The sequence below is a fragment of the Tenrec ecaudatus genome, chromosome X (assembly GCF_050624435.1).
Source record: "Tenrec ecaudatus isolate mTenEca1 chromosome X, mTenEca1.hap1, whole genome shotgun sequence".
Classification (NCBI taxonomy): domain Eukaryota; kingdom Metazoa; phylum Chordata; class Mammalia; order Afrosoricida; family Tenrecidae; genus Tenrec; species Tenrec ecaudatus.
This window is the reverse complement of record NC_134548.1, coordinates 109,335,858-109,354,460: the sequence shown is the minus strand read 5'-3', so window position 1 is coordinate 109,354,460 and position 18,603 is coordinate 109,335,858. Positions and strand designations below refer to the sequence as shown.

Sequence of the window (18,603 nt, the reverse complement as noted above, 5' to 3'; positions counted from 1 at the left end):
AGACCTATTGGAGATAATAGGTTGGGGAATCCCATATTGAGTTCCCTAGTATGAAAGCCCAGACCTGTCTTGCCAGACAAAACAGACAAATACTCAACTTGCCCAAGGTCATAAGCTCCAAGTGCATTTCACAGGAGCTGGGCTCTGAGCTTTTGGAAGAAGGTGACTAAGACAATGATTGATAATAAGAGAAACCCTAAGACAGCCATGTGCCTGAAAGAAACTTTGCTCTCAACAATCAGGAAACTATTCTTAATCTTGGACCAGGGCTGCCGCATTGAGACATACATTTGTAAGACCTCTTTCGCAGATTCCAGATTCATAGAGATTACAGAGGAGGTAATAGTTATAGTTGATACCCTAGATTATCTATGGTCACTCTACTTTGGAATCAGAGACCCTCTCTGGTTATTCTTTGCAGAAAGAGAGGTTGAGTGTAGTTGTTGCTGTTGTTCAGTGGCATCGAGTTGACTCTGACTCCTGGCAATCTCTTGTGAGAGAGTAGAACTATTCCTAAGAGTTTCCTAGACTGTGAGACTAGTTATGGTTCCTAGACTTTATTTTACATACAATGGACCTGTTGTCAGGAGAGAGCAATCCCCAGAGAAGGGCATCATATTTGTTGAAGTAGAGAGGCAGTTCAAAAGAGGAAAGATCTCAACAAGATACATTGACACAGTGGCTGCAACAATGGGCTCAAACATAAGAGCAATTGTGAGGATGGCCCAGGCCCAGGCCCAGGCCCAGGAGGCGTTTCATTTTGTTGTATAGATGATCACTGTGAGTCAGAACCAACTCGGTGGCACCTAACAACATGTGCTGGTGGCATAGTGGGTTACACATTGTGTTGCTAGCCAGGGGTCAGCAGTTTGAAACCATGAGCTGATAGTGGGAGAAACACGAGGCTTTCTACTTCCATAAAGATTTACAATCTCGATTTACAGTCTCAGAAACCCACCCAGGGTTGGGAGTAGGGAGGGGACGTTCGACACTGCCCCATAGGCTCACTATGAGTCAGAGTCAATTAGATGATAGTGGCTTTGGTTTGGGGTTTAAAGTTTACGGGAATAGATTGTTGGGTGTTTTCTCCTGCAGAATGACTAGTGAATTTGAATTAGTCAACTTTCGAATGAGCACTGATCCATTTTATCACGAGGGTTCCTAGATGGGAAATCTAGCTGTCTAATGGTCTAAGTGTCTCCTCTAATGATAATAATAGCAGCTAACACTTAATCAGCTACTTTGATGTGCCAGGTACAGTGTTAAGCATTTCTATATGGACCAGCCCTTGCAATCTGCACAACAAACCTTTGAGGGGGATGATGTCGTAACTGTCTTCACCTGGGGAGTTTGCCATGGACTTGATAAAGGGGTTTAGAAAGTGCATTAAACATCGGCATCAGCAAAAGTAGGATTCACTCAGGAAATTTTCCCTTTTATAAATATTACTTGGTTATATTTCAGCTGGAGCCTTGGTGATGTGGCGGTTATATGTTGGGCTGCTAACCACAAGGTCAGCAGTTTGAAACCACCAAATGCTCCATGGTAGAAAGATGAGTCTTTCTACTCTTATAAATAATTATAGTCTCAGAAACCCAGAGGGGCCAGTTTACCCTGTCCTATAGGGTTGCTATAAGTCAGCATGGACTCGATGGTAGTGAGGGGTTCATTTATTAATATTTTTGGTTAGGTATATTTCAAGAATCTTGGTGGTACAGAAGTTAGGGTTCAGCTGGTAACCAAGTGCTCCCACTCCATGAGAGAAAGACGTGGCAATCTGCTTTTATAAAGATGACAGCCTTGGAAACCTGATAGGGCAGTTTTGGCTCTGTCCTCTAGGATAACTATGTATTGGAATAGACTAGATGACAATGAGGCTTTCTGTTTATATTTCAGATTTCTGGGTGGTACACATAGTGTGAACTTGACTGTGAGCCTAAAGGTTCAAATCCTCCCATTGGTACCACAGAAGAAAGGTGTAGAGATTCTCCTTTTGTAAAGATGGCAGCCAAAGAAACTCTGTAACACATGGGGTCACCAGAAGCTGGTTTTGGCTCAATAGTAATGGCATTGTTATTAGTTTTAATGGCTATATTTGATTGGTATTCTTTAACTTTCTGTGACTAATAGATTCTACTTATGAAAGTTTTATTGCCATCGAGGAGCACATACAAAGGGGCTTCAACAAGTTTATGGAAAATGCTCGTCTTTTCATCCCATTTTCCACCAACCTTTTGAAGCCCCCTCCCCCTTTTATACATTGACCAAAGGGCAGAACGACAATATACGGAAACACAATTTTGTTAGAGCTAGTTGCAACCTAACTTCTTCACCCTATGCAAATCCATTGGGAGCACTCCCATCATTCCCTTTTCTGTTTGTTTGTTTTAATCTTTAAAAAATGTATTGTTAATTGGGAGTTAATGCATGTACCACGTCATTCCATAGTTCATTCACATCAAGCAGAATTGTACAATTGCCACCATGATCAGTTTCCAAACATTCTTCTTCTTCCTGGACTCCTTGACATCCTCTCCCTTTTAACCCCCACCACTACTCTACACCCCCCCACCACCCCCAAAACTCTTATTCCACTTGCTGTCCCTATAGGTTCATCAATCCTGGGTTTCATATACTGAAACACAGAAAAACATATAACATGCCTTCATGAGTGACCTCCAATGACATAACACCTCTGAGTTACACCCCAATATCAATAAACCAAAGCAAGAAACCCCAGCACAAACCAAAAATACAGAAAATGTTGAAAACCAGATCAAGTCAAGCATGAATCATAAGTTTTAGGTGTTCCAGTCAGATTTATGCCTTTGATCTTCTAGAACCATCTCTCTAATGCAATCTGTTTAGTATCTGCTCTCCTCCCATCCTCAATTGTGGATGGAGGGAGTTTACCGGAGGCTCATTTCTTATATAGTTCCCATAAATGAATCTTGGGGTCCCACTGTCATCATAGTCTTCTGAAAACTGGATTCTCACAATTTGGCAACATCCATTTTCCTGCCAGAATTATGATGTCAGACAACCCACTCTGAAACAAGGTCTGGCTGGATTTTAATGAACTGTATCCGAATTCTCCTCCTCCTGGGGGGTGAGGCACAGTGGGGCTTCAAAAATTTCCTGGAAAAATTCCATTTTCTTTTCATCCTATTTTTCCACCAACTGTTTGAGATCCTCTTTTTAGATCTACCAATAGAGTAAGAGTCTTGTTTTGGGTCTGAGTTAGTTAAGTGATTATGCCAACCTGGCTGATAAACACATGTGGGGTTAATTGAAGGGTGGAGGGATTAATGGCTCAGTGAGCTTCACCTTTCTGGTTCTCAGGTCTCTTGCTTTCTGATGGTAGGACCAGGGTGCAGCTGCCAAAGCCAGTTTCCTCCTTTAGCTGGCCAGGTTCACTTCCTGCAAGACATCCCAGAGAAGAAGCCACATGGACCTACCCCGATGCAGCCCTGGATGCTGGAGCACCCGTGTGGAGACCCCTGTCAGCGCTGAGATGCTTACACATTCACTGACTTGGCTTTCCTCCTGCAGTCGCCATCATTGCGTCAGTTCTGTGAGATGGAGGAGGACTTTGTGGACTGGTGTTGGACATATGGGTTACTGGGTTAATGTTGGACGTGTGGGCTTGGGCAGCACTGGGTTGGGATGTTTTCTTGATGTGCACTTGCACTTTATATAAAAATCTCTCTTATACATGAGTTTCTATGGATTTGTTTCTCTACAGTACCCAGACTAAAACAGGGTCCTTGTTCGCTTCCCCTCCCAAAGGGTCTAGAGGCAGTCTGCCTAACAACTTCAAGAGAAGTCCTTCTGGAAAGCTGCCCTCTCATCTTCCTCCCTTGCACAGGGGCAACGCGGCCCACTGCCACACTGGGGACATCCCCTCTGGCTTCTCCTTTGTGCTATAATAAATTTTGTAGCATAGAGACTTCAAGGCTACCCGCTTTCAGTTGGTCCCATTAAACACTGTCTACAAGGCAGGAGTTTCCCAAACAGCATGTCTCACACTCAGGCATATTTCAATAGGATACGGTTTACGTTCCTCTCCACGACTGAGAGTAAGTAACTCTTAGGTGGCTTTCCAACAGGTTTCGATACTGATTTGCAGTCTGGCTCATTTTACTGGGTAGACATTAAATATTCTCTTTAAATATTAAACATTAAATCTTTTCCAGATGTGAGAAAGCTGGAACAACAGGCCAAGCGAAGAAACAAGCTCAGTGACCAGACTTGTAACCAACTCCTGCGCCATCTGACAAGGAAAGGGATGTCCCACACGAGTTTCAAGGCTGCCTGGGAGCTGGAATCTAAAGATTTACCTCGATTGGTATAAACCACTTTTTTTTGCGCAAGGTATCTAAGCTCTACAAAGGGGGGATGACATCCCCAAACACAAAAATGACACGAACCGCAGTGGCCTCCTGGTAGATGACTAAAGGAGCAGTATTACACTCAGTGAGAAGTCAATAACAGATATTTGATAGCAGTAGATGAAATTGTCATTTTACTTTGCCCTAAGTCCTTTGCCGCACAGAACTCTTCCTGAGAAATTAGAAATGTCAATCCTGGTCATCCCCAAGGGCCACCTTGAACACGGGCTAGGTATTCAAAGCGTGAAGGCCCCCTGCAAGCCAAGAGCCACACTCTACTTTCTGTTAGCCCTCCTGTGCAATTGGCTAAGCACCAGGCCAATGGGCTATTTCAGTAAATCTCAATGTCCCTTGCCCATTATTAGTATTAAAAATACAAACCAGCAAATGCAAACAACTTGCTAATACAGTCACAACATCACCCCCACTTCTGTGCCACCCTAGGAGGGCGCCAGGGCTGCCTTTCTTTGGAATAAGGGCTGCCTCACCCACAGTCAGCCTACCCAGTCGCACCCTGCAGAGTTAAGTGGCTGACCAACCAGGCAGGAAATGTTTCAGGGGAAACCAAGGAGCAATGGCAGGACAAGGCAAAGAAGCTTGGCAGGAAAAACCTTTTCCGTGTTTTCATCGTCTGTTTTAGTGGCACAGCTACAGTGAACTGACAAGTAGAGTGCAAGGTTCAGGGTGGTCGGTCCAATTTCCTTACAATAGGCGACAGCTACTGCTCTGCTCCCCGCTTCTCACCAGTGACATCTAGATGTAGTATGTATACAGAGCCGAGTAGGCTGCAGCTATAGGTGGGAGGAGGAGCCTGTTCTTTTCCATGGATACTCATCTCCCAGTGTGGCCTCAAACTTCTTATCAGGTGAATTAGGAAGAAGATGGGCTTGGATTGGCCAGAGGAGACCCAGTAAAGATGTGGTCTTTTGGAGCAGGGTGGAACATGGGTTTGGGTAAACAGGAACCCAGGAAGTACTGTGGGTTAGCTATTGGGCTGCTAACTGCAAGGCTGGAAGGTCAAATCATAAGCCACTCTGAAGGAGAAAAAGATAAAAACATTTCCTCCTCTAAAGATTCACAGTCTTGGAAACTCTTTATATGACCTCTATGAGTCAGAATTGATGTGATGCCAGTGGGTTAAGTGTTCGTTTCTTTGTCTCAGTAATCTCTTGTACAGTCTTGGATCAGTCAGTCACTTAACTTTCCTACACTCAAGTTCTTTATCTGGATAACAACTCAGGGTGAACTTGAAAACCTTGTGTCTTTACACTTCCAGTACTAATCTGCTGTGGCTCAGACATAATCCTGTCAGGACTTTCTGGGAAAAACAAGCCAAGGGCTACTTGGAGTGACTCCTTTTCTGATGAGGCCATATGCGATGCACACGAGATGTGACCTTGGTGTCAGACCCTCCAGATGTGCTTGGCAGACTTCTTTCTCTGCAAGGTTTTTACAATCAGAAACTCACTTGGTTTCTGCTGTCCGGTAAAGTGCTCTAGGGTTGCATTAAGAGCATGGGCGATCGAGTTGGAACTTAGTTTGACACCCAGTTCTGCCATTTTCTAGTATGTACCCTGGAACAAGTTATTTAATCTCGTCGAACCTCAATTTCGACTTCTGTAGGATGGTGATAATAGAACTTCAGTAGCTTGCGAATATAACAGGCAAAAATAGTATAAGGCATTTAGCCCAGAAACTGGCACAGTGAAAGTGTCCTATCAGCCTTGTCTGCTCCTATTACTGGGTGGTTATGTGGTTATTGATATGCACACAGATAAGCTGCAGGAGTCTTTCACCAATAGCGTTCTTTCTGTGTGGAGGCTGAGAAAAGGTAAAGTGGATCTTTCTAGCCTAACTTAGCTTTTGAGTCAGACAGACCTGGTTTCAATGTCTTGGCCCACTTCTTACAGGTTGTGATATCTTAGGCTAGTTATTTAACTTCTCTGTCCCTTACTTTCCTCAACTACACAGTGCAGTCAGGTGTAGTGGCTACTCCAAGGGCAGCTGATAGCAAGGTAAGGAATATTGAGGAACTTGGCACTATACTTCCTTGCTTGGATAAGTGGTGGTTGTGGTGCTGATAAGGTCCCTGGATTGGGCAAACAGTTTGAATGCAACTGCTAAAGGGTAGTGGCTCACCCTCAACAAGCAGCACTGCAGAAGAAAAGTTTGACAATCTCCTTTTGTAAAGATTATAGCCAAGAAAACACAGTTAGAATCGACTTGGCAGCAATAGACTGCTCTTGTTAATTTTGGTTTGCTGGAGATAGAAATATCCGGAAGAATACCACCATCACCTCCACTCTTGGGATCAAGGGCGGAATGCATTCCCGTTGTATGTTCTTTGGCTACCTAGCCCAAGTGTTAGGAGGCGAGCTAGCAGCTTCTGTTTCTGAAGGAACAGCAAAGGAATTGTTGCTGGGTTCACAGACAGTAGTTGGAAATTTAAAGTGGAATTGCTTTTGGAGGCTTGGCTAAAAAGTGATTCAGCAGAGTCTAATTCTCAGAAAAATTATTATTTTTGCCCTTCCCCTCCCACTCAAGAAGCTCGAAGGGGGGGGGGGGAGTATAATTCCAAACTAGACAATAAGGTTCAATTTTATTGATCACTCAAGAGGTTTTATGAGGAACATCTGGGTACAGCGTTTGGAAAGCTTGTCTGTTCTTCACCAAGAGTCTCTTAATTCTCAGATGGATGTCACCTACCCTTTCTTATCCCTTGATGTTCCTGCTGCTGTAAGTCTCTGGGTAGGTGTGGCAGGTTGTTTGGATGGCTAGATTATAGATGTTCAAGAATGAAAGTTCTCAGTACTATGATGTTAGGGTAGATGGAGTTGTAGGGGGAGTGGAGAGGTATTATCAAATAGATTTTGTAAAATGGAATAATAAGGATGACTCTAGAGATCCCATTTGCCACAAGATAGATATTAGATGTTCCTTTTGACTTTCTTCTATTTATCTCGTAGGTAGTCTCTTAAAAATCTAAAATGAGAAAGAAGCCAGTTACCACAAGCAAAACAAATGTACCAGGTTTCCTGTTCTTTCCCAGACCACCTCAGATTAGAAAGGTGCTTGCTGGCCAGTTCCCAAAGGGAGTATTATACCCCAATTGAGGTACCCACTCCTTGCCCCAGGCCTTTTATTTTATTTTCCTTTCATTTAAGGGCTTCTAACCACAGATACCTCAGGAGTCATCACAGGAGTTGTCCAGTAACAGTCCTTCTATCTCCCAGGGATCCATTATTTTTCCTTTTATGGGATCTGAAGATAATAGAGTTGAAATTAAATTTTAGTTTTAGAGAAAGATTTAGGGTAGTTACTGATCGCCCTTTTTAGTGGCCCTGAACAAGTCTAGGATGCTCCAGGCAATGATTTCAAGTTAAGGCTCTGGGTTAGCCAGAAGAGCTGAGAAAACATTGTAGTGTTGACAATTAATCTTCTTGGGGACTGGGGTCCCCAAGGACACTGATAAAGAGAAGCTACTCACAACCATGAACCTTTAAAACATCACAGATTTTAAAAAGCTTTGATGTCCTATAGTGCTGTGAGAAATGATATTTGCTGGTGTGGTGAAGAAAGCAGATGGCGCCCAGGTACCCATTGAAATAGTGTCTGGGCCACTAGAGATCCCCTTGCAGAGGGGTCTAGGGGAGGAGACTAGCCAGTCAAGGTGCGATGTAGCAATGATGAAAAATACAATTTTCCTCTAGTTCCTAAATGTTTCCTCTCCCCACCTCCCACTGTCATGATCCGAATTCTACCTTGCAAGTCTGGCTAGACCAGAGCATGTACACTGGTACACATAGGAACTGGAAACACAGGGAATCCAGGGCAGATGATCCCTTCAGGACCAGTGGTCTAAGTGGTGATACTGGGAGGGTAGAGGGAGAGTGGGTTGGAAAGAGGGAACCGATTACAAGGATCTGCATGTGACCTCCTCCCTGGGCGACGAACAACAGAAAAGTGGATGAAGGAAGACGTTAGACAGGGAAAGATATGGCAAAATGATAATTTATAAATTATCAAGGGCTCATGAGGGAGGGGGAGCAGGGATGGAGGGGTAAAAATGAGAACCTGATACCAGGGGCTTAAGTGGAGAGCAAATGTTTTGAGAAGGTTGAGGGCAATGAATGTACAGATGTGCTTTACACAACTGATGTATGTATGGATTGTAATAAGAGTTGTATGAGCCCCTAATTTAAAAAAGAAGAAGAAGAAACACCAAAAAAAAAGAAGAGGAAGAAAGAGGATGGAGCTAGATGCATATAAAGTCCAGCAATGTCAAGACTCTAAGATAGAGGTGGTGGTGATTTTACAGCTCCCCTTGACATGAGGGCCAATTGAACTTCAATTGTATGATATGTAAATTGTGTGCCAATAAAATTGTTGGAAAAAAAGAAATAGTGTCTGTGGTCTTAAAGGCTTGTAGTCAAACAAGCAGCTATCTAAGTGAGCCATCAACTAAGTCCTCCTGGAAGGAGCACATCAGCCTGCGTGATCCAAAGATGACAACAAAATCCAAATATGATGAAGGGAAGAGTAGCAAAGGTTAAATTGTTAACAGCCACTTGTTGAAGACTATGGAGGACAGTGTGAACCCAAACCCATCTGCAGAATATCTAGTCAGATTAAGCCTCTGGCAGATCTCCTGTAGCCAAAGGCAAGGGAATGAAACAGCTGTACTATCAGACAGATGATTGTGAACTTTATTATAGTGATCGAACCGTGGTATAACATGATCCTTGGTTAGTTGACCTCACTCTTGACACAACCTGAATTTGCTCTAAGCTTAAACATTTCTCACATGTTCCATGACAGAAATTTCTTCTCTGGCTTTTAAAATATTGTGGTGGTCTTTTCTTTCTTACTCTTTATTTGTATTATCTTTATGTGATTATAATTTTCTTCTTGACATTTTGTTTTGTTTTTCATTGTCTCTGTTGGGTTTCCTAGTTTATGGAGCGCGGAAGGAGTGGATGCATAGAGACAATAACTGATGCAATGGTTTATGAGGGATGTGGAAGGGTGGTAGGAGGGTGGGGAGGGAAGGGTATTTGGGGAGCAAGCAATGATTGCAGGAGGAGGGAGTACAAGAGCTCATTGTGATGATGTATAGACAACTCTTTAAAAAGCAGTTGAACCATGGAAGTGTATAATATGTGAATATTATGTCAAGGAAACTACTGACAACAACACAAAGAAACCAAACTTAAACAATGGCTACCATGTGTGAAAGAGAGTTGTTGATTACCAGGGTGGAATAATTTGGAAAAGGATATCAATAATGGTTGTACAACATGAAGGGAATAATCAATGACACTGAATTATACATGTAGAAGTTGTGGAATTGGAGAATATTTTGTTGTGTATGTTTTGCCACAATTAGAAAAAATTACACAAATAACAATGAGCACAAGAACCAAATGTTCTAGAATTGCATATGGTGATAATTGTGCAACTCTTCTTGATGAATGCATTGCATGACATGAGTATGAAGTACTAATAAACTGTTTAAAATAAATGATATGTGCGCATTATAAAAGATAAGTTTGTCCAGTAGTCCAGAAAAAATCCAAAGAAAAGCGTCTAGGTCAGCAGTTCTCAATCTGTGGGTCGCGACCCCTTTAGGGTTCGAACAATCCTCTTACAGTGGCCGTCTGACTTATAACAGTAGCAAAATCACAGTTATGAAGTAGCAACAAAAATAATTTTATGGTGGGGGAGTCACTACAACATGAGGAACTATATTAAAGGGTGGTGGCATTAGGAAGGTTGAGGACCACTGATCTAGGTCTTTCATTTCTCCAGATCACCTAATATCTCACTCCAGAGAAAACGACTGCTAAAATTTGGGTGCCATTCCTCCAGATATTTGCTATCTTGCTTACCAACATATCGGGTTGTCAGTGACTTTCCATGTCAGTAAATATAAGTTTTATACCTTTTGAATGTTTGCATAGTAGTCTACTGTGTGGATACACCCTCCTTTATGTAACCATTCGCCATTGCGGGGCATGTGGGTTGGTTCTAGTTTTTAGCCATTGCACACAATGCTGTGATTGCACCCCTGTGAGTGAGAATACATTCTTTCTATTTATGGGATTCTCTTAGAATACTGTTCAAGGAATGAAATTGCTGGCTCAAAGGATATCTACATTTAAAAATTCTTGAGATTATATCTGTAACACAAATATTCACAAATGAATTGCTTCAAAAAGTTTGTGGAAAAATTCCAGTATCTTTTCATTGCATTTTCCATGAACTTTTGGAAGCCTCTTTGTACAATCACACACACACCCTCACATGGAAGGGCTTCCAAAAGTTCATAGAAAAATAGAGTGGAAAGATAATAGAATTTTTCCACAAACATTGACATGTCCTCATGTATTTGTATGTGTGTGTGTGTCTTTGAAAAAGTTCACAGAAAAATGCCATTATTAACTGGACATCCCCTTACAGAAGGGTTGCGGGAAGGAGATGAGTGAGTCAGGGTGCAGTGTAGCCACAATGAAACATACAACTTTACTCTAGTTCCTAAATGCTTTCCTCCCCCCACTATCATGATCTCTGTTCTACCTTACAAATCCGACTGGACCAGAGCATGTACACTGGTACAGATAGGAACTGGAAACACAGGGAATCCAGGACAGAGGAACCCCTCAGGACCAGTGGTGAGACTGTCAATACCGAGAAAGTGGAGGAAAGGTGGGGTAGAAAGGGAGAACCAAATCACAAGGATCTACATATAACCCCCTCCCTGTGGGACAGACAATAGAAAAGTGGGTGAAGGGAGACGTCGGACAGTGTAAGACATGACACAATAGAATAATTATCGAGGGTTCATGGGGGAGAGGAGGGGAGGGGAAAAATGAGGAGCTGATACCAAAGGCTCAAGTAGAAAGCAAATGTTTTGAGAATTATGATGGCAACAAATGTACAAATGTGCTTGACACAATGGAAGGATGTATGGATTGTGATAAGAGTTGTATGAACCCCCAAAAATGATTTTTTAAAAAGTTTACAGTCGGGCTGGAGGTACAGGGAATCCAGGGTGGATGATACCTTCAGGACCAAGGGTGTGAGGGGCGATGCTGGGAGAGTGGAGGGTGAGTGGGTTGGAAAGGGGGAACTGATTACAAGGATCCACATGTGACCTCTTCCCTGGGAGAGGGACAGCAGAGAAGGGGGGGAAGGGAGACTCCGGATAGGGCAAGATATGACAAAATAACAATGTATAAATTACCAAGGGCACATGAGGGAGGGGGGAAAGGGGAGGGAGGGGAAAAAAAAGAGGACCTGATGCAAGGGGCTTAAGTGGAGAGCAAATGCTTTGAGAGTGATTGGGGCAGGGAATGTATGGATGTGCTTTATACAATTGATGTATGAATATGTATGGATTGTGATAAGAGTTGTATGAGTCCCTAATAAAATGTAAAAAAAAGAAAAGAGGAGAAAAAAATGATTAGGGCAAAGACTGTACAGATGTGCTTTATACAATTGATGTATGTATATGTATGAACTGTGATAAGAGTTGTATGAGCCCCAATAAATTGTTAAAAAAAGTTTACCGTCTTGGAAACTCACAGGGGCAATTCTACCCTGTCCTATAGGGTCACTAGGAGTTGGCCTTGACTCAATGGAAGTACGTTGTAAGGCAAACAATAGCACTAGTGGGATACGGTCATCTTAGAATTTGAGTCATTTGAGATCAAAAGAACGTAGTTCAGAAAGGTTAAGAAAGGTGGAGGAATGAAAACACAGGTATGACATGGAATGAAGATTTCACCTGAGGTAATTGCCAAGAATGAGATGAAACAAAATGTGTATTAATTGTTAAATGTAAAACTGATGATCTGCTCTGTGAACCTTCACCCAATTCATAATAGTGTTTTAAAAAGAGAGACTTTTAAAAGATGCCTAATGTTTCTAAAACTATATGCAGGACTAAATACTTAGATTGACGATTAAACCATAAAGACATAAAAAAGAAGAAAATTTCAATTTAAATTTCCATTTATCCTTGAACTTTCGGAAGCCCCTTCACGCACACACACACATATAAGGGGCTTCCAAAAGTTCTAGGACAAATGGATTGACAGAAAATTTCTATTACCCATTCCACTTGTCCACGAACTTTTGCAAGCACCTTCATATATAAGGGGACAGGAAGAAGGAGGAAGAGATTGAGCCAACGTGCAAGTGAGAATGAGCCAAACTCCCTTCTGTAAAGTTGTATCAACTTGTACTTCCACTACTGGAAATCATAACCTTTAAAATAACCCCAGTGCCACCCACTGATCTTGATTTCCACTCAATACAGGGAGCACAACTGGACTACCAGGCGGCTGTCCCCGAGCACTCTCGTTGTGCTTATTCCGTGTCTTTTCCAAACCACCATCCCTAGTATAATCGGTTCCGACTCAAAATAGGACTGATTTCGAAATTGTGGCCAAGCACTAGTTCAGCAGCATTACCTTCAAAAAGATAGTCGTCAATGTATGCAGTTGGAGTAAAGCCCCTTTGACTACAGTAGAGCTCAGTAGCATTCTGATCTTCACTTCCCATAAAACATGCCTCTTCCTCCATCGGTTCATCTAAAGCAAATGTTACTGATATATTCTTTTTAGGCTTTATTCTTAAACCTTCTTTCTGTATAACAAGAAGATAAGGGAAAGGAAGTCAAGTGATACCTAAGAGTTCCAGACTGGGGTCTTGGAGCAATAACACTCTAACAATCGTTTACCTGTAGGATTGGCTTTAGGGGCTTAACTTCTTCTGAGTGTTGTGAAAAATCCAGTCTTTTATTTTTGGATACTTTCAGCCTGGTATAGAATCTGGGGAAGGAATAAAAGGAGAAAGCAGTAATAAAAACAGATGCACAATCAAAGGCAGTCATTAGCTCATCCCTACCTAAGGAGCCCTGGTGGCTGCTACTTGCAAGATGAGCAATTTAAACCCACCAGTCACTGTGAGGGAGAAAGATGAGCCTTTTTGTCTCCATAAAAATGTATAATCTCAGAAACCTTAACCTTTCGGAGAAGTTCTCTCCAGCTGATAAGGTTGCTATGAGTCAGGCAACTTCCTGGCACACATCTTTGCTTAACAACAGAGCAAGAGGCATTCATCCTTTCACTCCTCGAAGCCGGGAGCACTGTATAGATCTATTTGCTCGTTTTAGCATCCCTCTCTTTTCCCATCATTCCTCCTCCTTAGGAATATCAAAGACTTGGGAGTTAAAAATGTGTGATTTGTTCATAGAATAATGGCAGTAAGCTCTTTAATGGGTCCGTGTGCCTGTTCTCTACCACATGGCAAATAAAAGCTATGATTTGGAGCTCTACTGCTGATAGGTTGGTTTCACTTTGACACTACTCATCACACTAACATGACTGCTGAAGGGGTGTGTGTGTGTGTGTGTGTGTGTGTGTGTGTGTGTGTGTGTGTGTTGTGGTGTACTTAACAATATTCATCACTTCTGTGGCTTCATTTGTCCCACCTGATTTTGAGAGACTAGTTTGATGCTGCATGGAATCCAAGCACTTTCTAGAATTTCCTGCCTTAAGTTGAAGATTAACTTTTGTTATGTGTTCTTATCTGTAAACCCAATAAAGGCAGTTCAGTAGCTCACTACCTGCCAAAATAGCATCTTTTTGTAAGCCTTCTGAAGCCTTTGCAAATTCGGTTGCTTAAGGTAGATGATATTCCCACTTCATATTGCTGTTGGCGAGTACACAGTTCTTCATATTTATCCCCGATGGTAGATAACAACCAGCGCACCCCTTCAATGATGGATTGATGATATGCAGTTTGGAAGTTTATGATTGCTGAACAAGATTCCTGTGAAAAAAGAAGAATCAAAAAGAAGATCTCAACTTTGGAGCATGGGACCCATAGAGTCCCATGCACTCATACAGAGAACAGATGTTTTCAAAAGCTACACCATTCAGCACTAGGACCACATAGGGGACCCTCAACATCCACTTCTTTCCAGCTTAATGAAAGATTCAGAATCTAAAGTCCTTTATTAAATAGTAAAATGTACTGACTTCATGACTCAGGGCTTAGATTTAAAACTCTGAGACTTATCTCTCTTATCTGTAAAATGGAGATATTAAAACGTCCAGCTTTACAGGGCTATTTTGAAGGCGTAATGAGAAAACATGTGAAAGTGTTGGGAAAATGGGTTGATTTTTATGATTCCCCAAATCAGAAATCATTATTATAGATCAGTGGTTCTCAACCTTCCTAATGCCGCGACCCTTTGATACAAGTTCATGTTGTGATGACCCCCAACCATAAAATTATTTTTTTGCTACTCCATAACTGTAATTTTGCTACTGTTATGAATTGGGCGACCCCCGTGAAAGCATTGTCCGACCCCCAAAGGGGTTGTGACCCACTAGTTGAGAACCGCTGCTATAGATGTTCTATGGCAGTGAGAGACTTTGCCCCAAATTCATTATATGGGACTGATTATGGAATGGGCCAAGGGACATGTCAGCTAGACTCTAGATGGGGAAGAGAGGTAGGAGCTGACACTTACCACTCGGCACATGGATTTAGTCTCTCTTACTAGCCTTTCCAAGAGCAGGTGCTCGGCAATATCCTCAGTCAGAAGGGCACCTGTCTTGTCTTGTTTATTTGCCAGGCTAGAACAGGGTATGGGAGAGAGGGGCAAAGAGAGAAGAGTGAAACAGAAATAGAGACACAGAGCAAAGAGAGAAGATAAAGAGAAATAGAACCATCCTGGCACAGCTGGTATATATCCATTGAGACATGCCAGGGATTTTTCTAGCCAACTCTCAATGGAAGGAAGAGATAACACACATCATATGAATCGAAGATAATCCCCAGGCCTCATGTATCACTTCTACATTATTCCATTAAATGTTAATAAAAGTTTTAAAGTGGCATATGAACCCATTTAGAGATTTCATAGCTTCAACCTAACTCCATTCCTGCTCTAGTGGGGCATGCTAATAGAGGACCAAGCAAAAGAGGGGTGAGAGAGGGGTGAGGACTGACTAGTGCCTTGAATTAGCACCCTGAATTAAATGTTAGGCAACCTGCTAAAGCAGGGAGCCACTGCCCTAGATTAGGCAAGGGCGGGCTTATTCTCTGCCACCGTAAGATCTCTGCATTAGACATGGAGACCAAGCAAGATGTGAAGCGACTTTCACATGGCATTCTTCCAGCAGAGTCAGGCATGGAGGGTGGTAAATCCAGCTAGTACTATCCACTTTCCTTCGATGTCTGCCTTCTAAATTACCTTTAGACAATTAGGTCGATCCATGGGTGGTGTCAATGATGTGTGGTCAACTGCTGACCTAAAAGGGAGCCCTGGTGGCAAACCGGGTTACACATTGGGCTGCTAACTGAAGGTCAACAGTTCAAACCCAGCAGTCATTCCTCAGGAGAAAGCTGAGGCAATATACTCTAGTAAGGATTTATGGTCTTTGAGACCCTTAGGGACTAGCTTCATTCTGTCCTTTGGGGTTGCTGAGAGTTAGAATTGACTCAATGGTGGTAGGTGATTGCACCTAAATATTGGCAGTTTGAACCAACTCAGCGGTGCCACAGAAGAAAGGCTTGGTGATCTACTACTCCTATATCAACTCTTGAAAACCCTGTCGTACAGACCTACTCTATGGCGCATGGTGTTGCTGCGGGTTGAAATCAACTTGATGTAGCTAATGGCCAACGACGCCCCAGTTAGCTAACATGTCTCTCATGGCAGTGTGTGGTAGAAAGTGGCTTTTGAAAACAGCCCCCCACAGGACAATCCACATCACCAATAAGGAAAGAGGAGATATAACTGGCCTTGACAAGGGAAATATTACGCCCTGCATCCTATATAGGTGTTTTCGTAAGACACCAAACAGGAAGGGAAATTGGGCACCAAAGTAGAATCTTACAGTAAGATGGGTTTTCCTGCAACTCTGGGATCGGACAGAACACTTGGTAAGACAATTTTCACTTCATGCATGCGCTCTAAGTCACTGGAGTCTAGCACAAAAACAATCCCATGTGCCTGCGCGTAGTAGTTTGGCCATAATTCTCGGCTCTTCGGGTCTCCATTGAGGTCATAGATGTAAACATTGCAGTCGTTTAATAGCAGAGTTATCAGGTCAGATTGTATATATTTTTCCATTCTTGTGGGAAGCACTGTGAAGTAGAAAGAGAAGCAACCACTAAGTACAGAAGTAGAATGAGATCAAAGAGTTTGTTAAGTGGTTTGCTAAATCTTAACTGGAGGCCCTATCTTGAAATCTTCCTGGTCCAGTACGTTTCAGTGACTGCCCACTGCTCTCAGGATAGGAGCAGGCTCCCTTGTCTTCTGACCTGCCAGGCCTATCCACTAGCCCTATACCAGATTAATATCTTCATTGTCTCTTCCTCCTTCTGCTTCTTTGTTCATCCTCCTCTCCTCCCGAACTCCACATGAAGACTGTGTATCCTTTGGTCGCAGGACCCACACAAGATGATATTCCCTCTGTTGAGAACACACTTTCACTACTATTTTCCTGCTTAGTTCCATTTGGGGGAGAGGGTGGGTGGGTGGAGGTATCAATTTAAATTTTGTTCCCCCTCAAAAGCCTTTCCTTAACCTGTACCATCTTCCAGTCTGGATAGAGTGTCTTTCTTATAACTTTATCATTATCATTAAATTTACATTATTATAAAGTATATGATTTATTTTTCTGGATTATAAATGGATAGGATCCTTTTGATTTTATTAATCATTAAATTCATGATATCCAGCAGGCCAGCTGTCACATAGGTGCTCAATAAATATTTGTTGAATAAATCTGATTGAATAAATGAACAAATAAGCAAGAGGCCCTTGTCTCCTATCCGATCTTCAGGAAGCCTTATCTGACATGCTAGGCTCGAACGTTTCTCTCTCTCACTGAACACATGCCTGGAACTTGTCCTTCGCCTCCTTCTGTGCTTACTCTATCTCCCCGTAGAAAATATGAGCCGCTTGAGGGAGGGAAAGGCATATGTTTACCAAATGCTTATGGCTACTGGTACAGTGGATACGGATATGACATCTTCTCTCCCGGGGCATTTTCAAGAACTCATACATGATTCACACACATTTCACCTCGGGCTCCTGGTTCTGTTGCCACTCCTCAGATGTCACAGCTGTCTTTTGGATCAGGAAGTTTTGCTGAGCAAGAACCTAAGGATCCAGAGGTTGTGCTCCATTCCCAGCTCTACTGCTTACGATCTCATTGAAATAACTCGGGAATTTTTGAAAAACCATCAAAGCATGATAATAAACAGCACAGAGTTAAAAAAAAAACTGTGGCCAGATCATAAAATCTCCTAGGGAATTCCATACCTCATTCAGCTGCCATAGACATGCAGTTCAAAATGTCAGCCTTTATAGACATTTAGTCAGGTTAATGGACAGTTCTGGCCTGCTTCTCTGCCCTCATCTGTAGCAAAATGATTGTACAGATTTTCTACATCCATACCTGAGAGTTTCAAGTCCAGAATCAGTAATGTCTTATTTATAGTCTCAAATAAGTCAGTGATCATTTTCATAGAATTGCTAGAATTAGTCAGTTAGCTGGGAAGTCACTAACGTGTTGTAAGATCTTTGGAAATATAGGATTAATTATACATACACTTATGTGTGTACACATACATCTATATATGTGTATATTATTGTGCTTTAGTGTGATTTTATGACTCTTCTGTTTACATGTTAGTCATGCTATATTTAATTATACCTTTCAGATAATATATGATTTCATATTTACTACATCTGTATTAGACTACTTAAAAATAAGTAAATAGGTTAAAACTCTAAATGAAAATTTAAAATCTTTTTTCCTGCACTGTGACAATCTTTATATTATGTTTTCCTTGTTGGGGAAAAACAATTTTTCTAAGTTGTTGTTTTGATTTTTGTTTTTTTAACTGTAAACCTTAGCATTTCTCTCACTGATGCCACGAGAAGCTGTCCCCTGACAATTGCATTTCTCTTTTTCCACTATTAATTTATGAACTTCTTAAGAATGGGTAAGGCCCCTGGGTGGCAAAAATGCCCATTTTTTTTCAGCTACTAACAGAAAGGTTGGCTGTTTGAATCCACCCAACTGTGCTACAGAAGAAAGGCCTGGAGATCTTCTTCTTTAATACAACCATTGAAAACCCTACAGAGACACAGAAACATGGGGCCACCACGAGTTGGCATCAA

General features: G+C 42.1%; 1 protein-coding gene across 1 annotated transcript; it reads right to left on the bottom strand.

Moving 5' to 3' along the window:
• Nucleotides 1–12,791: 12,791 nt before the first annotated feature.
• ARL13A (ARF like GTPase 13A) lies at nt 12,792–17,939 on the bottom strand. The gene is made up of 6 exons (XM_075538423.1): nt 17,876–17,939; nt 16,307–16,556; nt 14,935–15,040; nt 14,023–14,228; nt 13,135–13,225; nt 12,792–13,040 (listed from the first exon to the last, which is right to left on the bottom strand). Exons 1-6 carry the CDS (start codon nt 17,937–17,939, stop codon nt 12,792–12,794), a joined length of 966 nt encoding a protein of 321 aa, XP_075394538.1.
• Between the last annotated feature and the right edge of the window lie 664 nt (nt 17,940–18,603).

Excerpts from the sequence above, each read along its gene's own strand:
- ARL13A (XM_075538423.1), bottom strand. The coding sequence starts at position 17,939 with ATGATCACTGACTTATTTGAGACTATAAATAAGACATTACTGATTCTG. Across the intron at positions 15,041-16,306 it reads GCAGGAAAACCCATCTTACT|CCTGGCAAATAAACAAGACA; the intron begins GTAAGATTCTAC and ends ACCCTGTTCTAG. Across the intron at positions 13,226-14,022 it reads AAAAGATGCTATTTTGGCAG|ATTCTATACCAGGCTGAAAG; the intron begins GTAGTGAGCTAC and ends TTCCTTCCCCAG.